This window comes from Phocoena sinus, chromosome 8 (genome assembly GCF_008692025.1).
Source record: "Phocoena sinus isolate mPhoSin1 chromosome 8, mPhoSin1.pri, whole genome shotgun sequence".
Lineage (NCBI taxonomy): Eukaryota > Metazoa > Chordata > Mammalia > Artiodactyla > Phocoenidae > Phocoena > Phocoena sinus.
Genome location: NC_045770.1, coordinates 85982691 through 86005515, shown reverse-complemented (window position 1 = coordinate 86005515; position 22825 = coordinate 85982691). Strand labels below are relative to the sequence as shown.

The following is a 22825-nucleotide window of genomic DNA, read 5'->3' as shown; positions in this document are numbered from 1 at the left end:
TCTTCCTTCTCCAGAGAGAAAATAATATCAACGTGCACCTGCCGGCACCAAAAATATTAAACCAGAGAGCAAGCACAAAATGAGCATTTTCCCAAATATTTATGGCAGCGCTCCCAGGGTCCAGAAGAAGAAAGCTTGATTGCTGATAGTAGCTGTGTGCTATTACCTTCCAGCCACATGAAGAGACCAAAGAGAGACTACACACAGTTCTTCTAATTGGGCAGCGTGAGTCTATTCACTCAAGCTGTGGTCAACACAACAGTCATGGTCTTACTCAACCAGATCAATACTTGTCATCCTTGAGGGCAGAGGTATGGCTAACGTGGGGAAGGCCTTGATTCTTGCCCAATCCTCAGAAGAAGTAAGGATACGTGGGTGGTGGGAGCCTTCCACCTCACTGCCCAAAGGCATCATGTACCTTATAATGGAATTTGCAGTAAACAGCCTTTCCATTCGCATCAACCAGTTTGAAAGTATGCGATCCATATCCATTCATGTGCCTGTGTCCATCTGGGATCCCTCGATCACTGAATAGGAAGGAAACCTAAGGAACAGAAAAGTAAAGTGTAAAATTTTTCAGTTTAAATCAAAACATCTTATATTTTTAAGACATTCCTAAGTTTCCATAAAAATCTCCTAATGACATGGAACATACTAGCCAAGTGCCCACAGGAAAGGTTACCATTTGTAAAAAATGACAAACAGAAGAATTTTAAAGCAGAATGGTATATAAATCATTAACCTCATGGCTCAAAATTCTATAAAGAAACGTTAAAACAAATCTGAAAACTAGCCTAACTTGCTATTCAAATTTTAATTTAATAGAAAATTTGTTTGGTACTACTTTCCCCTCATTTCCCTAATACAAAGAACTTTACTCCCTACTAGAAACTGTAATCCTTAATATTGCTAAATATCAATTGATAATGATTCTAGAATCACGTAAGGTCTATGAATGGGGAAAGATTAAGAAAATCAATCATTATAAAACCCTTCAAGGATCAATAAATCTGAGGAAGACTCCCAAAAAGAAAGTCAAAAACCAATTCCAATAAAATAGCCAAAACTGGAGAAAAACGTATGAGGCATAATTAAGAGTTCCACATCAGGTGATATAACATAGCAAAAAAAGAGGTGTTCCCACCTGATGCAGAGACTCAGGACGCAGGCTCCAAAAGTCCCAGACCATGTCAGGATCCTTTAGGTGCGTTTGAGGGTTTCTCTTTTGGCTGTGGATAAAGGATGGAAACTAAATGGAAAAAGAGAGAAAAAAAATCCAAAAATTAAGTTTACAGGAATTACAGTGTCTTATACATTGCTTAACGCTAGGTTTACAGAATATTATTTTGAACAATGTAATCCTAGAATTTTAAGCTGCAAAACCCTAAAATGAAATTTGCCCTCTACGTGTTTCTAGGGCAAATTGCCTCTTTTTATTCATCTTCCAAGCTCTGCAGGGAAAACTGGACTATTCCCATAACATCAGTGAATCCCGAAATGCCAAACTAAGACCAATGATAACTGTTGTTAGTTGACCTTATAAAAAGATATTAAATACAGAAAAATTTTTAAAAAGGCAATCTAGCAAATCCAAATTCTCTTCTTTCTGCCCTTCCCAGGGCTTTTCCTCAAATGCCAATCTATACAGAGTATTTGAAATCAATTTAAATCAACAAATATCTGCAGAGTGCAAAATACTTCATCACCTACCAATATGGCATCCCTGATGAAGAAAATGGGGGTGTTATTTCCAACAAGATCCCAATTACCATCCTCGGTGTAAAATTTCACTGCAAACCCTCGAGGGTCACGAACAGTGTCAGCTGAGCCTGATTCTCCAGCTAGAAGATTCAAACGAGAAAAAATGAAGCCTCCACAAGAGTACTTTGCATCCAAGAAGCCTAAAGTCATAACACTGGGATCTATCCTTTCCAATTCGTTTTCTAGAAGTAAATTAGGTATTTAAGTGCCTGGGTTATTATTTCTACTACCCACCAGCTAACTCAGACTAAAAAGTAAACAAAAGAATTAACTGAGAGAAATGAGAGAGTGTTATGTAACAACAGCTGAAAAGATTATCCACTTAACATAAAAAGATAGCTTTGTTCAAACCGTTAATTAAAATTTAAATTAAGGGAAGAGAATAATTATGAAGATTAAGGTAGTGAACAAAGAGAATAAGTGAGTGTCAAAATTATGAGGTTAATACTAAGAAAATGAGTCAAAACATAAATTCTTATTCTTAATTTCATTTACTTTTGCATTCCACAGTATTTTTAAAATGCACAAATTCATGCAGAAACAGAATTAATCAGGCATTGTGTGTGTTGAGATGCAGTTTGATAGCTCTAAGTCTTACTAGCTCTGTAACATGAGGAAAATCACTTACTCTCTCTGAAATAGAAAGAACCCCATCTTGCAAAGTACATCTACAGACTATAAACAATGTCAGTAAAGCACCAACCATGGATAGCATAGAGTTAATTCTCAATAAAGGGCAACTGTTATCATGGCTACTGAGTAAGATTCCCACTTCATGCAACCACTTGTAGGAAAAATTCTTTCCAAATGTCACAGGATTGCAGAGGCGGCCTCTGTGTAAGTATGATTTCCTAAGACCTCAACAAACAGAATTATAAGTAACTTTCTACATGTCTTAAAATATTTTTTCTACTGTAAAACCTTGCTATCATTTGAAGAAGTGCTTGTTTTCTATTGTCTGGTAAGTTTTTTCTTGAAATTAAGTTATAAATGCCCCAGATAAGATACACGGTTGAGTTAAGCAACACCAGTAATGCAAACAGACCAACTTACCAACAGTGGAGAAGCGAACTGCAATGGGCGTCCTCTTTCCAATGTGCTCAAACACCTTCGCCTTGGAGTATCTGGTAATGTCATGCGTGACCTCAAAGTAGCCAAAAGCCCCTAAGGAAAAAGACACAGAAATCCTCATCACAAGACCGTCACTCAGGCCATCAGGCCCTCAATAGGCATCTGCGTGAGAGAGAAACTGGTGGCTTAGCACTGGCCTTCTGGGAGCTTCCAAGATGATGGGAGAAGGGGAGATAACCAAACACAAAATGATGAGAGCAAAATGCAAAGTCCTAGGTCACTTAGTACTAAGCTGAGTGCTACACAGCTGGAGCCAAAGAGGAGGAGGAGATGGGTGGGACCAGAAGGAACAAGCCAAGGTTGCCACGAGGACACGGCCTGAGAGGCCCCTGAAGTAGAGGCAGGACCTAGGAGAGAAAGAACAGGGTGGAGAGGAGGAGAAAACACAGGGAGAGAAGGACTGAGCACGTACGAAGGTCGCCACAGAGCCAAACAACAAACTGAACAGCATATCAAAATCATGAGGGAAAAGACACGCAAAAAAAGCTGGAGAAGATGGAAGAGCAAATAAAGAAATTGGGAAGTCCTAACTGGGAGTCCAAGTAAGCAGCTAAAACAAAACAACTTCTTCCTTTCTATCAAGCTTTGTTTTTCCTATTGAGTTTTTAGTTTTCTTTTAAACACCACCCCCATCTTTTGTTTCTCTAATAAATGCAAGATAAAAGTTTTACAGAAGTTTTCAACAGAAAGGAAAAATCACCACAAACCCACCACACTAACACAACCGTCATCGATTTTGCCCAGTTCATTCCAGTGTTTATCCAGTTAAGTGCACCATCTAAATCTAATTATAATTACAGTATGTCTGTGTCGGTACTTCCACATTTTTACCTCTTCAGTAAACTGCAAAATGGACTAAAAGGAAGATTACTTTTATTTTCAGTAAAAAATATTTTATGTATAATGTGAAATCCAGGGAAATAACCATCATTTAATTATTGACTCCTCTATTGACAGACATTTTTTCCCTTCCCCCTGGAAAGGAGATTTGGCACTTCTATTAAAGGAGCTCTGATCCTTTGAGAAGGAATTTTTAACCCAGGTGTTATGAAACAGTCCTTTTACAACAAATGAACACAGTTCTCACCTGCTCCTTTGGCGTGCACGACTCTCTCAGGAATTCTCTCCCGGTCAAAGTGAGCCATTTCATCAGTGAAAACCACATCCTGAACAAGAAGGGGCCCGCGGGGCCCTGCTGTAAGAATATTGAGTTTGTCTCCTATCGGATTACCCGCTCCGGTGGTCAAGACATCAGGTTTCTAAGTGAACATGAGAGGAGAAGAGTGCAAGAGAGTCAGTACAATCACACACTTAATTTCCGCCATCACAGGGCACATCGTTTTGCATTTTTTATACCTTCTACCCAAACTCTTTTTAAATTTCCTGTGACAAAAGTACTGAAATACTCAAAATATGCAATTGCCTGAAATTTATAGTCAGGTCGCAGAAATCCTAAGAAATCTGCTCTGAGCAGCAGGAAGATGGCTAAATAACTCGCCAGCTTGCTCCACCCCTGCTCCAGCTACAGCCGCCGGGCTCCACACAGGAAACCCCACATACGGATCATCCCAAATGGATCATATGTGCTGAACGTGGAACGTCCAAACTAATAGTGAGACGATGGTCCCCACAGAAGCTATGCCTGTAAATGCTTTCCTCAATCTTATAAACTCTTCCTGACTGCTGCAGAGGTCACGGCGGGTCATCCTGTACAATGCATTCATTTCTCTCAAGCAGTGTGTACCAGCTATTTGCAACATCTCTTTTCAATTCCAAGAAGAAAGAAAAAAAGTCAGTGGCTTTTGTTGTCACTGATAATAAACAGTTATTGGTAAGATGGATTATAGTACTAATTTTCTTTTTTCTTTTAAACTTCTTTTATTAATTTATTTTATTTATTTATTTTTGGCTGCATTGGGTCTTCGTTGCTGTGTGCAGGCTTTCTCTAGTTGCGGCGAGCAGGGGCTACTCTTCCTTGTGGTGTGCAGACCTCTCATTGCGGTGGCGTCTCTTGCTGCGGAGCACGGGCTCTAGGCGCACAGGCTTCACTAGTTGTGGCGCATGGGCTCAGTAGTTGTGGCTCACGGGCTCTAGAGCGCAGGCTCAGTAGTTGCGGTGCATGGGCTTAGTTGCTCCGCAGCAAACGGGATCTTCCCGGACCAGGGCTCGAACCCGTGTCCCCTGCCCTGGCAGGTGGATTCTTAACCACTGCGCCACCAGGGAAGTCCCTATAGTATTAATTTTCTAAAGATGCCAAATGTCTCTGAGATGAGATAGGTTGTTTTATGGTAATAAAGAATTAGTTTTCATCCACCCAATTCTCCCATTTCCGTTACATCAGAAGCCTCTCAGCTGTCCCTTCTCTAGAGTGGGGACAGCACTTTTAAGCCTCACATGATCCTGGGCAGCTCCCAGCTGTGGTCACACTCTGCTTTTGACTACAGCCAACTCCCTCTCCCATGACCTCCCCTGGTCACTAGGAAATCAGGGGAGATGCAGAGCTAAGCCACCTCCAACTGGGTGGGTCCAACCCCCAGCCTTGCCAATTACCAGATGTGTGGCTACTAGCAAGTTACTTAGTATTTCTGAGGTTATTTTTCATCTGAAAAATGGACAAAAAATAACTACTTCCCAGGGTTAACACATGGATTAAGAGAACTGAATGTACACAAAATAAGGCCACACACCAGGCAAATACATGTTACTGCTGTACTGGCCATGAGAAAGTGACCTGATACCAGAAACAAAGCATTTCTGGCTTTATTTTTCTAGAAACCATGACAGATGTGTAGGTATCCATCCAGACTCTCTCGCCCTATCCCCTACCCATCCGGCAACAAACCCTTCCAAACTATATGAAAGTTTACGTGTCCAGTCTGTGGTTACCACCCAATCACACCACCCCCTTTTGAAGACACACATGCGCTAATAAATGTGACACTGTATACTCGTTTAAAATCTAAACTAGAAAATGAATCAGAGAAAGAAAGAGTGAAATTGCACAACTTCACCTTTAGTTTAAACCTAAAACCTTGATTTTTCAACCTTGGATGTCACTGGAATCACCTGGGAACTTTTTTTAAAGTTTTTTTTTTTTTTTTTTATATTTTTGGCTGTGTTGGGCCTTCGCTGCTATGTGCGGACTTTCTCTAGTTGGGGCGACCGGGTGCTACTCTTCGTTGCAGTGCGCGGGCTTCTCACTGCAGTGGTTTCTCTTGCTGCGGAGCACGGGCTCTAGGCACGCAGGCTTCAGTAGTTGTGGCACACAGGCTCAGTAGTTGTGGCACGCAGGCTCAGTAGTTGTGGCACACGGTCTTAGTTGCTCTGCGGCATGTGGGATCTTCCCAGACAAGGGCTTGAACCCGTGTCCTCTGCATTGGCAGGTGGATTCTTAACCACTGTGCCACCAGGGAAGCCCACCTGGAACTTTTTAAAGCACTCGGATGCCTGGCCATCCCCCCCTAGAAATTAGTGATACAATTAGTCTAGGTGAGGCCCGGGCTGTTATTTTTTTGAGCTCTCCAGGTGATTCCTAAGTGAGGCCAGGATTAACCACCACTAACCTAAAGCTTTTGGATGGTCTACAATTAAAATTGTAAAAAGTCTGAGTAAACTAAGTCTGTCCACCCTTTACATGCTCTTTTCATCACATAATCAAGGCACTAAAGGAAACCTAAAAATGGCAGAGGGGGGTGGAGGGGAGGAACGTCCCATAAAGGAGAAGAGTATGAGGGAGAATACCAAGCTTAGTAAAAGGAAAGGTAAACAGGTCAGAGTGTCATTTACTTTTCTGCATCCCCTAATACAGGAAGGAGTTGCTGCTGAGAAACAAATGAGAGCACACCACAAGACCCCTCCTCATGACCAGGTCAGTGTGATAAAGTCAAGCATAAAAACCATGCCCAAAGGAGGCAGATCAGAGTAAGCCGGATGAGCGAATGAACAAGTGAAGAACTAAAGAATGAGATGGTTTCGCCTGGTGACACTGAATCATGGAATCTTCGCTTGGCAATGCTGGAACATTGCCACCACTGGGCCTCCCTCCCCTCAACGCAGGAATCTCCTCCATAACACCCACCCCCTGGAGAAATGAAACCTGGGTTTGTAAGTTACAAATGCAGCATTTGTCATCTCTTCTTATTCCCTGGTCTAATAGATCAATTGTTCTCACTTTTAACACCTTTCCTCACACATGCTAATGGATATGTAATTTGCTTTTAAAACGAGTGTGGCAGGGAAAGCTTCAACGTGGTCAGCAAGACAGAAGGGAGGCCAGTGGGCAAAGACTAGGGAGGAAAAGATCCCTGACTTCAGGGGGTGTTTAGGGCAACATCAGATAAGAAAAACTGACTTCAAGCAAAGATAAGAGTATTTACTAGATGAGAAGAAGGACTCAGTATGTTAGCTGAGATGGAGAGAGTTAACGCAATGACGCTTTACTGAAAGTGAGGGTGGAGCTGGGAAACGGACCTCGAAAGCAAATTTTTAAAACTCATTTCTGAAAAAAAGCTAGCTCCATGCAGCGAGCATTGTGATCAGCCCCAGTGTAGACACAATTTGTTTTTGTTTCCGTTTGAGCCAAACTTCCAGGAGTCTCAAGCATTTAGAATAATTTTGAACTTGAAGCAGAAAGCAGTGAAAATCAGCCCTCCAGGGCTACAAGCAATGACAAAAATGTCCTGGAATGGCAAAACTTGGAAGATGATACCTGCTTATATGAGTACAGTCCGATGAAGCCACTCCCTGCACAAGCTGAGAAGGGCAGAGGTGACGGGGCGGGGCGGGGGGTGGGGGGGTGGGCGGGGGTGGTGGATAAGGGAGGGAAGAAGAGAAAAAATGAAAAGTCTACAAACAGCAAAGGCAGCAACCATCTGGCAGCGAGGATAAGAGCAACAGCATGGCAGACTTCAGCCAGAGGCTGGGAGAGAAAGGGCTGGAGGGAAAAATAACTCAGAGCTTGTCTGCAGGTCAAGGACACAAAAAGCAGCCATAGCACACCTGGGTCACATTAGAAGTTCAACAATCCCAAGGTGGACCCCTCTACAGGCTGGATGGTGAGGGGGGCGGCGGCAGGTGGCAGTGGAGCGGGGCATGTGGATTTAGAACAAGGGTCCCTCAGGCGACTCATCTCAACACTCACACATTCACCAGCCAGGGTCCCTGTCCTCCCCGTCGCCACAGACCACAGAGGCTGACAAGAAGCATCCCTGTGTCCTGCACACACAATGCTATGGGTCTGCAGTCTTGGAGGAGGGTGGACAGAGGGCTCCTGAGGGCAGTGAGTGCCAGGAAAACCATAATACAACCACATCCTGTAGCCTGTGCCCCTGTTTTTCACAAGCATCAGGCAAAAGAAACAACATCCCACAATGCAAGCTCTGGGCTTTCTCTAGGAATATGATGGAGTGTGGTTACTGCTGGTCCAAAGCTAACTAGAAAGGACAAACACAGAATCAATGCAGTTGACAGAACTGCATATGTTCTGTATATGTTCCTCATTTCCCTCTGTAACTTCCATTTCTCAAGCACCTGCCATACGCAAGGCCTTATCCTAGCTACCTTCATTCAAGCCTCCCAAGAACCCAGTGAGATAAGTGTCATTACTCCCATTTAATGGGTGATGCTACATGCTCAGAGAATTTAAGTAACTTTACACAGATTTCAACGTGGCAGCACACATTTACCTGCAACATGTAACAAGTATGGAAGGGCAAAGATGTACCTGCCTACTTGCTGATTATTGGGGGGTTTCTGTTTGTTTGTTTTTTAACTCAGTGCAAGGTCACTTTACAACTAGAATTTTTTAAGACAGAAGAGCTTTTCTGTTGCTGGACAATTCTAAGAGCTCCCTCTCTAGAAAAGCAGCATCAGTACCTGTTAATGTGTTTACATCTTTCTGGCTGCCAATTCCTCATGACATTCACACATGCTTCTCCTGGACCACTCTTCCTGCCCCGCCCATGCCACCCCATGAGCTGGGCCAAGGGCAACTTCTTGTGCCCCACAGAATAAATATAATAATTATCTGTGTACTTCACAGTTTTTCCTCTCTAGACAGCACACTCCTTTTGCATCTATAGCCCTGACACCTGCCACAGTGCTCTGGTACCAACAAGTGCACAACCAATGCTGTGGATCCAACATGGGAATGAATTAAACTATGGACCAATATGAAATGGCCAAGAAGGATTATTTCTAAAAAGGAGGAGGATACAACAATAGTCTATGCCTCTCCCTGCACCTCCCCTCCAAAAAGTAAAAGAGAAATATTTGAACTTATAACTCCATATTCTGATCAATCACCTTCAGACAAACTTCTTATAAAAACTGCTGCAGAAATTGGCAAAGAAGTACTTTGACCTGGCTAAAAACTGGCACCATGATTAGAAAGAAGGACTCAAAGTTAAAGTAAGGGCTTCCCTGGTGGCGCAGTGGTTGAGAGTCCGCCTGCCGATGCAGGGGACACGGGTTCGTGCCCCGGTCCGGGAAGATCCCACATGCCGCGGAGTGGCTGGGCCCGTGCGCCATGGCCGCTGAGCCTGCGCAAAGTTAAAGTAAAATTCCACTTTGGCTTTGCTGTTTGTATTTTTTGGCTCAAACTAAGACACGGATGAAGAAATTTTCCTGGGAGGAGTCAGGCTGGCTTTCTCTGATGAAATATTTTATCAACCTAGCTTCCACTGATTAGTGCCCACTGCTGACACAATTTCCAAGAACTTGCTATCCATCTTAGTTTTCCTTTTCTAAATTGAAAAACAGTGGTCATGCAAACCATCCCCAACTTTCAATCCCAACAGTCATAACGACAGCTTCACATTCCCAGAGGTCAATACAGAATATACCTAGTATTTCTAGCAAATCACTGTCTATGACACACCCGTGTACAGAAAACCAAAGACAGTCCTGGTCCTCAGATTTCTTGGTGCTCCAGGCCTCTGTCCTGATCCAAAGAAGGAGGGGGGGGGACTTCCCCTGATGGGGCAGTTTAGGAAAGGGACCCAGGCCTGCACAGGGCTCCACTCTCTCCCCTTTGGAAACCAATGGCTGCAGGCAGCAGCCATTCCTCTGGTCATCTCCAGAGCTGCCTAAACACGAGGGGTAAATAAATTCAGCTCAGGAGAGCGGTCTCAGCAGGCCCTCTTGGCCAAAACTCCTAAGCCACATTCTCCAGTCAAGCCTCTACCGATAATAAAGGTGATTCTGGATTCCTCTCATGCCATCGACTCCCTGCTTCTCTGTCAGCTTAGGTGTGCAACGTGTATGTGAGAGGCCTAACCTACTAGACTCGCTCAAGCCTCAAAACAACAAACAACAGCTTGCTCTGCGGGCGCTGTTCTAAACTCTTTACTCGGTGATCACATTTAATCCATCTCTCCGAGGTAAGGACTATAATAATCTCTATTACATGGAAGAGGAAACTGAGGCACCAAGAAGTTATACAACTTGCTCAAGGCCACCCACCTAGAATGGGGCAGAAGCAGAAATTGAACCCAAGCAGACTGGCTCGAGGACCCAAATCTTACCCACACGCTATAGCACCTCTCAAAACAACATAGCTAACGTCTCCTGCACATATTCTTCAGGCTGGGTAATTGACATGTATTCATCTACACACACCTTTTAGATAAATGAATTCTCACAGCAATACTGCAAAGTAAGGAGAATTATTATTCCATTTTCAATATGGGAAACCAAAGAGAAGGGAGGTGAAGTAACCTAGCCGGTGGTCAAGCCTCAATTTGAACCCTGTCTGACTATAAAGCCTGACCCCTCACCTGACCCCCTTAAAGTTTAAGCCACATAAACTTCGTTTACAACCACCCTAGGGAGGAGAAAGACGGACTTAAGAGACATATCAACCAATGTAGTGTGTGAACGTTATTTGCATCTGACTTTGAACAAAGTGTTAAAAAAAGAGAGACGGACAGTGTCAGGGGTCCCCAAGACCACCCCGGGTTCAGTGATTCCCTAGAACTCACAGAACTTAGCATCTAGGCATACTCAGGCCGTTATTTATTACAGCATTTAGGTACAAAGCAAAATAAGCAAGGAGAAAAAGCACAACGAAGTCCAGAGGAAACCAGCACAAGCTTCCAAGAATCCTCTCCCAGAGTCATGCAAGACATGCCTAATTTCCCCAGCAAGCTGTGGCAACTCCCGTGAAATGCTGTCTCACAGGGAAGCTCGTTAGAGACTCGGCACCCAGGGTTTGTACTGGGGGCTGATCATAGAGACACCCTCTGACTCCCGGAAGGAAAGCAGGTGCTCAGCATAAACCACACTGTTTGCACAGATGGCTTAGGCACTGTGAGCCACTCTTACCAGTTAGGGTGGTGGGAACCCTCCAGAAAGCCAAGGTCCGGATGCCAGCCAAGGGCTAACCTTGCCAAGAGGCCTTTCGAAGGGCAGCAGTCTCAGGCCTGCATGGAAACTCTTTTCTGCACAGAGACAATCTGGGAAACTGATCATGCTACTTGGAAATGTGAGGATGTGAGGTATTACTGTTCATTTTGTAGATGTGACCACAGTATTACTAAAAAAAAGTCTTACCTTTTGGAGATATATCCTGAAATATTCACAGATAAAATGATACAGTGCCTGCTATTTGCTTCAAAAATGGGGTGGGGGGGAGTTGGTGGGATAGAAATTCATTATTGAAGCTGAGAGACAAGGCACTTGGAGGTTCGCTAAACTATCCTCCCTATTCAGTTCTGGTTTGAAATTTTCCACAATATAAAGTTTTGGGTTTGTGTGTTTGTTTTTCCACGAAGAATCAAAGAGAAATGCCTAAGAAAAGAAATGAGGGAGAAGTTGAAGCAAGGGAGAGAAATAGGGGGCCGCATCATACATGAGTGGTAGCTCTGAGCAGGCAAACTCAGCACTGCACTCAAAACATACAACAGACCAGGTGATGAACGCTGGCTCCTGCCCAGACAGGGCTTACCGTCACTAGAAAAAGTGGAAAACGCTAACTTCCATGTAGGCCACTTACTCCTCAACTCTGGATTAAGTCTGATGTGCTTTTCATTTTCAGCATCAGACAGTGACTCACCTCAACACCACATCACGCTGAGGGGGTTTTCTAGCACACAATCAGTGAACTGACAACGCTAGGAAATTTTTCTGACTGCCTGAAGCACTGAAAACTACGCTTTCTGGGCTCTAAGTGGACACTTCATCACTGAGATATACTTCTTTTTGTAAGTTGACTTCATCATGGTTAAGCCACTAAGGGTCTCAGTATAAGTCAAGAACAGTTGGTCATTCTAAGCTCAAGAGGCGAGAAGGAGTTTTCATTCTACTTTACTAATTGCCTAAGTTATTCTATACCATCTGCCTGGAGAACTGCCATTCAGTAAAATACTAAGTAATACATAATGGAAAAAGTGAAATCCAATAAATGTAAGAAAAGATCAAACTGTGTTTTTCATCAAGAACCAAATGGGTCCTGTTGGTACTAAACAAAGTATACTAAAGTATCACTGAAGTGACAACAGGCCATCTCAGCAGTGTGCTAACTGGTATGGGATACGGCCTTAGGCTGACAACAAACAATACACTCACTGCTCAAGGAACAATAGGATCTCACAGGCGTAAGTGGCGCTGGGAAAACCGGACAGCTGCACGTAAAAGAATGAAATTAGAACACTCCCTAATACCATACACAAAAAAAAACTCAAAACGGATTAAAGTCCTAAATGTAAGACCAGACACTATAAAACTCTTAGAGGAAAACACAGGAAGAACACTCTTTGACATAAATCACAGCAAGATCTTTTTTGACTTGCCTCCTAGAGTAATGGAAATAAAAACAAAAATAAACAAATAGGACCTAATGAAACTTAAAAGCTTTTGCACAACAAAGGAAACCATAAACAAGATGAAAAGACAACCCACAGAATGGGAGAAAATATTTGCAAAAGAATGAACGGGCAAAGGATTAATCTCCAAAACATATAAACAGCTCATGAAGCTCAATATTAAAAAAACAACCCAATCAAAAAATGGGCAGAAGATCTAAATAGACATTTCTCCAAAGAAGACACACAGATGGCCAAGAAGCACATGAAAAGCTGCTCAACATCACTAATTATTAGAGAAATGCAAATCAGAACTACAATGAGGTATCACCTCACACCAGTTAGAATGGGTATCATCAGAAAATCTACAAACAACAAATGCTGGAGAGGGTGTGGAGAAAAGGGAACCAACCCTCTTGCACTGTCGGTGGGAATGTAAATTGATACAGCCACTATGGAAAACAGTATGAAGGTTCCTTAAAAAACCAAAAATAGAACTACCATATGACCCAGCAATCCCACTACTGGGCATCTATCCAGAGAAAACCACAATTCAAAAAGACACATGCACCCCAATGTTCATTGCAGCACTATTTACAATAGCCAGGTCATGGAAGCAACCTAAATGCCCATCGACAGACAAATGGATAAAGAAGGTGTGGTACATATATACAGTGGAATATTCCTCAGCCATAGAAAGGAATGAAACTGGGTCATTTGTAGAGACATGGATGGACCTAGAGACCGTCATACAGAGTGAAGTAAGTCAGAAAGAGAAAAACAAATATCGTACATCAACACATATATGTGGAATCTGGAATAATGGTACAGATGAACCAGTTTGCAAGGCAGAAACAGAGACACAGATGTAGAGAACGTACGGACACCAAGGGGGGAAAGTGGAGGGGGTGTGGTGGGATGAATTGGGAGATTGGGATTGACATATATACACTAATATGTATAAAATAGATAACTAATAAGAACCTGCTCTATAAAAAAATAAATAAAATTAAATTTAAAAAAAAGATCTCGGGCTTCCCTGGTGGCGCAGTGGTTGAGAGTCCGCCTGCCGATGCAGGGGACGCGAGTTCGTGCCCCGGTCCGGGAAGATCCCACATGCCGCGGAGCGGCTGGGCCCGTGAGCCACGGCCGCTGAGCCTGCGCGTCCAGAGCCTGTGCTCTGCAACGGGAGAGGCCACAACACTGAGAGGCCCGCGTACCGCAAAAAACAAAATAAAACAAACAAACAAAAAAAGATCTCACAGGCAAGCAAAGAACTGCCTGTCCTTGAACTGCATGGGGGCAAGAGGAGCAAATGCCTGAAGAAAATAAAAAATTATTCCAAGGATTCCAGGGAAGAAAACTAGTGGGTAGTGTTTTTTCTTGTTTAATTAATTAATTTATTTATTTATGGTTCATTGGGTCTTCCTTGCTGCGCACGGGCTTTCTCTAGTTGTGGCAAGCGGGGGCTACTCTTCGTTGCAGTGTGCGGGCTTCTCATTGTGGTGGCTTCTCTTGTTGTGGAGCACAGGCTCTAGGCGTGCGGGCTTCAGTAGTTGTGGCTTGCGGGCTCTGGATTGCAGGCTCAGTAGCTGTGGCACATGCGTTTAGTTGTTCCGTGACATGTGCGATCTTCCCGGACCAGGGCTTGAACCTGTATTCCCTGCACTGGCAGGCAGATTCTTAACACTGTGCCACCAGGGAAGTCCCTAGTGGGTAGTTTATTTTGTTCTTTTATTTTATCGGTAGATATTAATCCAATGTTATCAGTAATCACTTTTTTTTAAAGTAGGTCTGGATGGACTCCATTGACTGTGCTTTTGTAAAAAATTTTTATTGAAATATAGTTGATTTATAATATTGTGTTAGTTTCAGGTATACAGCAAAGTGATTTTTATATATATATATATATATATATATATATATATATATATTAGATTCCTTTCCACTATAGGTTATTACAAGATATTGAGTATAGCTCCCTATGCTATACAGTATACAGTAGGTCCTTGTGGGTTATCTCTTTTATTTATAGTAGTGTGTATATCTTAATCCCAAACTCCTAATTTATCCCTCTCCCCCCCCCCCCCGACTTTCCCCTTTGTTAACCATAAATTTCCTTTCTATGTCTGTGAGTCTATTTCTGTTTTGTAAATAAGTTCATTTGTATCATTTTCTTAGATTCTAGTGGATAGTTTTAATTCCAGAAAAAACTAAAAAGTTGCCTTCTACAAGGAAGATAAATAAATGTCAGACTTCAAGGTCACATGGTTGGATGGCTGAGCTCAGACTGACTGAACACACCTCCTCTTTCACTCAAATGGGAAATGTTTGTTTTTACAGCAAGGCTCTTTTGTATTATTTTTTCTAAGAGGAAACATGTCACAGTAGTTGCTAATATTTTTCTCCTCTCTTCTTGGTGAGTTGTCCACGTTTCCAGCAAGACATGGTTAAAATACACTGCTACTGCTTTTCAATAATAAGCAAACAGGGCTTCCCTGGTGGCGCAGTGGTTGAGAGTCCGCCTGCCGATGCAGGGGACACGGGCTCGTGCCCCGGTCCAGGAAGATCCCACATGCCGCGGAGCGGCTGGGCCCGTGAGCCATGGCCACTAAGCCTGCGCGTCCAGAGCCTGTGCTCCACAATGGGAGAGGCCACAACAGTGAGAGGCCCACGTACCGCAAAATAATAATAATAATAATAATAAGCAAACAATTAGAATAATCCCACCAAGAAAAGAACCTTGAAAATACACAGAATAACTACTGCAAAAGAGGTTTTCTCTGTCTTGAAACTGACTTTACTAAATAAATCTGATAGCACTGGGAATTGCTCTGGTCCTTCAATTTTTCAAAAAAGTAGGGAATAAGAGGAGAGAAAGGCTCAAAAACTGAAGGACAACTGATCCACAAATATAAAAGATTTCGCTAGTCTTTGTAGTAGAAACTACAGTAGTCACAGTACCAGAAAGAAAATAAAGAACCAAAGTGAGAAAATAAACAAAAATAAATATTTGCTTGTTTTATGTTTCGCAATCAGCCTCTCTTTTCTTACCAGGAAAAAAATACAGAGTGGTCTAGGTGTTGGCTAAAAGAAGTAAAAGCTTAGAAATTTTAATTCAACTTCTCCTAATGTCCATCTGTCTCTCTTTCTGCCATACTATGTCCCACTCCTAGGTAGTTGCCACCAGAAATGAAAGCACGTGTGCACAAGAAGTTACTGAGTCACCCCTTCTCCAGCCTGAATGTTAGCAGTGTAACATCAATGCAGTTATTATCACGTTACCCTAAAAAATACATAAACCCTCAAAGGCTCTGTCTTATGACTCATTGACAGGAATGGATGGGATAAGACTCCACCTCTCTCCCAAGTAATAAGGGAACTGTTAAAAAAAAAAAGGTTCCCTTGAAATGCTCAAATTCTCCAGTTTTTAAGGGATCAGAGGCTACCAAGTACCCTAAGTATCCCAAAGGAAGAGACAATGGCATTCTAAGCAATGAACGACAAAGTTTCCATCTAAGTTCCATTCAGAGTGACTGGAAATACATGGAGAACCACCTCCCTCCCTTCAATGTATTTTGACAGAAAGAAAAATAAAGTTTTTAAGAAGATCCAAGTCATACCTACGAACATATTTGATTCATTCGTCGAGCTTATTAAAGTTCACAAAGGTCCCAATTCAGTTGTCAGCAACAAAATATTCCCACAAGGAGAGACGCCCAAAAAATTGCTTTCGTGCTGGCTGACACGGGTCTTAAAGAAGGAGACACGCAGCTTGACATTCGGCATCTAGTTCTTGAGGACGGAGACAGCAGGGTGCCCTCCAACAGTCGTTCCATAACTTAAAGCTCTCACAATCCAGAAAAAATAAAAACAAATTGGGGGGTGGGAGGCAGGCTACTGACACAGAGCTGCCCACTTATAAAAAAAAAATTTGCCAAGCAAGTGGAGATTTTTTTTAAAATACCACCCTTTACTGTCATAATTTTCTAACAGAAAGAATATTTTAAAGTCAGAAAGTAAAAAGGACATACCCTTTTAAAAGTGATTATGTCTGTTTGCCCATCACCACATCACAAGAAAATGGCTAGAGAGGTTGTCACCACATGGAACGTATGTTTGGATACAATGTAGTAGGGTTGGCTACCTAGGCACAGAGGTAGACTATGTTTCCCAGCCTCCCTCACAGTAGGTGTGGCCATGTGACAGGGTGCTAGACAATGGAAGGTGAGTTGAAGTGACCTACACCACTTCCAGCCTGGCCTCTAAACCTCCCTCATACTCTCCTCCATGCTCTTAACCTTCTGTGACTAGACAGTGACGTGGAGGGCAACATTAAGAAACCATGTGTTGACAACGGGGAGTCCTCCTTCAGCCTGCAGCCCTCGATAACTGTGGGCCGCAGAGTACTCACTACCCCCTTCTTCAACCTCAAACCACTTTGGCTAATCATGTAAGAGAGAAATAAACTTCTAATATGTTTATGCCATTATACACTTTGGGATGTATAATATTATTACAGCGCCTGGCCCATACATGACTGTACTTAAAATATGGGCTATGAATTAAGGATAATAAGACAAACAATCCAATGTTTTAAAGGACAAAAGATTTGAACAGATACATCAAAGAAATATATACCAATGGTCAAATAAGCATATGAAAAGATGCTCAGCATCACTGGTCATCAGAGCAATGCAAATACCACTTCCTACCCACCAGAATGGCTTAAATTAAAAGAATGACAATACCAAAAGATGACAGGATGTGGAGCAACTGGAACTCTCAAACTCAGTTGATGGAACTGTAAAATGGTACAACTGCATTGGAAAAAGGCTTACAAGTTTCTCACAAGACATTCAATTACCTTATTCACTTACCCAGCAATTCTACTCATAGGTATGTTTTAAGAGAAATAAAAGCATATGTGTACAAAAAGATTTACATAAGATTCTTTATAGAACCTTTATTCATAACAGCCACACACTGGGAATAGCCCAGGTGCCCAGCAACCGGATAAACATGTGGTGGTCTAATCATACAATGGAATACTACCCAGCAATAAAAGAACCATGGATACATGCAATGACGTGATGGAATACTACCCAGCAATAAAAGAACCATGGATACATGCAATGACGTGAATGAAGTCTAAAACATGTTTTTAAATCTTAAAACATATTTGCTGAATGAAAGCAGCATTACACAAAAAGTACATAAATCGACGGTTAAAAAAGAAAATCAACATGGCTGCCTGAGGCAAGACTGCAGGGGTTGCAGGAAAAGACTGGAAACAGCATGAGGGAACATTCCAGGGTAATGAGAATCTTCTGTACCTTAATAAAGGAACCGGATGCACAGGTGTTTATATTTATCAAAAAGCAGAGAATGGTGCACTTAATATTTGTATATTTCCTTGTATATAAATTTTGCCTTAAAAACATAAATAAGCATTGAATTCTGTTAATTTGCATACTTACTGTTTAGGGGTCAAGTCTGCTGATGTCTACAACTTACTCTGAAATGCACCTCCAAAAAACAGGTTAAAAGATGTATGAAGGGACAGACAGATGGAAAAACATGCAATAAAAAAAATACACAGCAAAAAAAAAAAAAAAAAATACACAGCAAAAAATATGTGGTGGATATATGGGCATACACTACACAATTCTTCCCACTTTTCTGAATGTTTGAAAATTTTCAGAAGAAAGCACTGAAAAATTACAAAGGCCATGTGACATATGCAAAATTCCGTTTGGTGGGGGGAGTCACCTCAAAGAAATAAGCAGTTTTCACTCAGAGCAGCTCAAGTAAGAAACAACAAGACATCAATGTGACGGCCAATCAGGACAATGTAAACAGTGCACTGAGATGCATGGGCAGAGGAGACAGCAGTATTTCAACTAGAAGTACCCAAATTATAGATGTGCTTTGCGAGCCAGCTGTTTCTCACATGGGTGACCAGGTGGGGTAAATCACCAGCGAGGTCATAATGACTTAAAAACAGTTAATGATTCTCCCAAACAGTGAAGAGGCAAGCTAGTCTCAGGGGAGTCCTTTAAAGAGAATAAATTTTGTTTTATGAAAAACTCACTACATTGTCCATATTTTTTTCAGTTCACCAAGTATTCATGAAAACCTCCATGTGAACCAGGATGCAGCAACCACTGGGTATGGAGAGAGTCCTGGCCCCAAGAAGCTGAGTTCTAACCTTGACCCTACCACTAACTAGCTGCCTGTCCTTGATTGATAAGATGCTAAGTCTCTCTGGGTCACTTTGACTAAGAACTCATGAAAAACTAAATACCCTAGTAGCATATAAGGAGGAAAATGATAAATTTTCCAGGCTCTTAGAAGAGAATGGCAGCCTTCCCACAAACAGGGAACTATAAGGCAATCCATGGGAACTCAGCATTAATACTAGTTCATTAACACTAACCTGGTTTTAAGAAAGAGCGCTAGACATGACTCTAGTCCTCTCTCTGCCATTAACCAGCCACCATGGGAACTGGGCAAGTCCCTCAGACTCTCTGGGCCAATTTGACAAAAGAAGACTCAAAGCAGAAACTAACACAGTATTGTGAAGCAATTATACTCCAATAAAGATCTGTTAAAAAAATAATAAACGCTCTCATCCCATCCAACCTTCTCAGAGATGCCCTTCAAGGCTCTGCACCCCAGGGTACAGGCCAGGAATGCCTGGCCCACCACCACTGGGCTGAAATCCTACTCATCTTTAAAGCGCTTGTTCAGATGTCAGCTGCTTTGAGAAGCCTGCCAGCCCAGTTGGTCACTCCCTGTACACTCTGCAATTAACCTATATTAGCGCCTTCACCACGTTGGATGGTAATCATTTGTTTATCTGTCTTGTCTCCCAGACTGGACTCGGAGCTTCTGTGTGGTGCAATTCTGGCCTCATTGGAATTTGTACCACTCACCCAGCACTGTTCTTAGCACATGCTGGCACTCAAAGCATATGTGTAAATAAGTGCATTAATTAATCACTAAGGTCACTTCTAGCTCTAAAATGCTAGACTTGATGTTTTTAAGTGCAAAAGAAATCATGGGTGTAAACATCTTTTTATTTAGTTGTTTAATGCTGTGTGTACGGTGCTGCGGACGTCGACATGATAAAACACGGTTCCTGTCCCCCTGGTACCCCACAAATATGAAAGCTGGCAGTCACTGAGCAAGGGCAAAGCTAGAGCCTGTTCCGACTTCCCCCCTCACTTCCTTTCCTGCAGCTGCAGCTCTCTGCCTCTTTCCACGTGAGCCTTCACTCCTGCCTCAAGTTGCGACCTCTGACCCAGCTGGCAAAAGCGCAAAATTATAAGCCAACCACCCGCGACCTGCGACCCGCGACAAATCCTGCACACACACACCACACACACACCACACACACACACACACACACACACACACACACACACACACACACACACCGCCCGTTATCTTGGTACAGCCCTACCGAACCGCCGCGCTGGAGAAACAGGAGCGGTTACTCGCGGACACCTAGCTTTCTGCGCGGACCGTAGGGCCGTCTCAGTGAGCGCAGGGTGTACCTGCACGGCTCGCTGCTCCTTCCAGAGCTTCATCTGGTCGCTAGCTGGATCCCGGCTGTCCGCCATTACGTCTGGCGCTGCAGAACGCTGCAGGGTACCTCTACTCTCGCGTCTCCAGCCCTGCGGCTAAAATTGGCTACTTCAGACTCCGCCCCTCAGCTCCGGCCCTTGTCCCGCCCCCCTTGGCGGGACCGCCTCCTGATTGGCCGCTCGAGCGCCAGGCGGGATGGGATTGGAAACCAAATAGGGGTGGGGCTGGAACTCGGAGGGGGAGAGGTTGGGGAGAAGCTGGGGAGGGGTTGGTAAAGGTGGGGAGACCCGCGGCTCAGACCCCCTAACCGCGGGATTAAGGAACCTAGGGCCGGGGCCCCGAGTACCAGGACGTGACTCTCTCCTCGGTTTATCAGCATCCTTCAGGTTGCCCTGGGACGCAGCGGTTGGTGGACTGCCAGTTTTGTTGAGGGAAACCTTAGGTCCTGCTGGGTGCGGCTTTGAACTCTGTAAATATGCTCTCAGCTCTTAAAAAAAAAGAAAAAGAAATTCTGGGTTGAGTTCATCTGTGCAAAATGAAGTTTTGTCATGTTCTAATGTTAATATTGTTTACAACTGAAGGATTGATGGAATTTGGAATAAATGCATACACTGATTCTGCATTTAAGTATGACCAGTGGTCACACTCTCAAATGTTGCATTATTTCTTCTTTGCTACAGGTTATGCACAGAAAGACATGCCTTTTTAAAAAACACAGAAAAGCAAAAATATTGGCAAGTTCTAAATGATCTTAATAGTCTAAAATACATAGGAAGAACATTCAACCTTTTAGACTCCCTTTTTGGTTCAGAAGCTCCCCATTTTTGAGTGTCTACTATGTGCTAGACATTGCTGATGGTTGCCAGACTCTATCACTTAATCTTCACAACAAAAAGACATTAAAGATCAATGAAGTCTCCCCACCATGACAGTATAAACAAGAATGAAGAGGTTGGCTTGCTCCTGATGTAGAATAATTAACTAAGTTAACTAAGATGCTCAAACCCACTATTTATTAGTAGAAATGCTGGCATAGAGTTTAGAAAATCTCTTCAGTAAGTTAATGGGGCTGATTTTTGAGGTGTTCGAGCAGTGCATTTTAATAAGTGAAATAGCAGAATATATTTTGTGATATTCCGGAAGAAAGTTGCTCAAGAGTTCAAAGATGCAAACAAGTTCTATGACTTATTCTATGAAAATATCTTCAGTTGGTGTTTTACTCATGTCAAGATGCTTAATTAGATGAAGTGTGAAAGGAGGACTTGCTTGTCCCCAGCTAGAGAGATTGTCTACAAAGTTGGAGACAATTGCCTTGGCATAATAAAGCTAGGGGAAAAAATGGGACTCCTAGACCTCAACAGAGATCTGTACTCCTACAACTTCTCATCCTGAGGCCACATCATAGATTTTTCTTCCACTCTGTGAACCTCCCACTCATAGGGCATCACACTTATTCTTCAGATCTTCCCTTCCCTCAGTTGTTTCCATCCTCGTGTGGTCAGGGATTGCCTTATTCCAGACAAGCTGTCACTCTTTTCTTTTACTTGTGGGTTCATATCACTTTTTATGCTTGAGCTTGTCTTTGAAATAATAGCATACTGTTAGGACTCTAGTTCAGTCACATTTGTACGAAAAAGGATTTTTGTGAATAGAACTGGAAATCTAACCACTGTTTATAACATTATTTGCATGAGAATAAGTCTTTCAAGTTTAAATTAAGTGAAAGGAGCTAGGGAGGGCTACCAAAACCTTTTGCCAAGCCACATTACGATTACCAGACCTATTAGAAAACCCTAAAGTAAGAAATAAAAACACAGGGCCCGTAGACAACTTCCAAGTATTCAATAATGTACATGATTTCTCCGGTGGTTCTGTGTAAATCTCATCTCCTGTACCCACTGATGCATATGTCTCCTTATTTTAAAGGCCCTTTGTTTCCTGGGCCTCAGCTGCTCAGCGGTAGGACTTTTGATTCTTTCCAGTTTTCACCATGAGTTGAATCAAATGCAATTCCCTCTCCAGATCATCGCTTAACTTATCTGCTTCTCTTGAAAAGTAGGCATTTTTTTGTTTGCCCCTCCAGATCCACTCTGCACCCTTCTCAATCCTCATCTGTACTCCAGGAATCTTGATTTTTATCATCCACTTTTCCCCATGATACCCGGCCTTCTTGTTGAGTTCAGCCAATGGTGGGCCGGCACGAGATGGGAACTTAGGAGGAGAGAGGGGCCAAAGTATTCATTACATCAGCTCCAAAGTCGGATTTACCACGAAGTTAATGAAGCTTAAATTTTAGAGTTCCTCACCTACACACGTTCCTTCCAAACTTCTGAGAGGTGTCCTCACAATGTGCTTACGTGCAATGTGTTTTCATAAAATTCGAGAGATATTTAACCATGATTGAATATGACCTCAGTCTCTTTTGATTCTGAATTCCCCTCCATCACACTACCTCTCTTATCAGGTGTCATTGGAGTGACTAGTTATTTTTGGCATTCTGTTAAGGAGACATTGAGCTGGAGATTCATTTAGTTGGGTTT

General features: G+C 42.7%; 1 protein-coding gene across 1 annotated transcript in view; it reads right to left on the bottom strand.

Annotated features, from left to right (window-relative positions):
- Nucleotides 1–20426, bottom strand: part of CAT (catalase) — a 39910-nt gene extending 19484 nt beyond the window's left edge. Inside the window, exons 1-6 of the mRNA XM_032641376.1 lie at nucleotides 20255–20426; nucleotides 3980–4151; nucleotides 2815–2925; nucleotides 1711–1841; nucleotides 1145–1249; nucleotides 419–544 (exon numbers count right to left, since the gene is read on the bottom strand). Coding sequence (XP_032497267.1) covers nucleotides 419–544; nucleotides 1145–1249; nucleotides 1711–1841; nucleotides 2815–2925; nucleotides 3980–4151; nucleotides 20255–20320 — 711 coding nt within the window. The 5' untranslated portion in view covers nucleotides 20321–20426. The remainder of the gene's footprint in view (nucleotides 1–418; nucleotides 545–1144; nucleotides 1250–1710; nucleotides 1842–2814; nucleotides 2926–3979; nucleotides 4152–20254) is intronic.
- Nucleotides 20427–22825: the final 2399 nt, after the last annotated feature.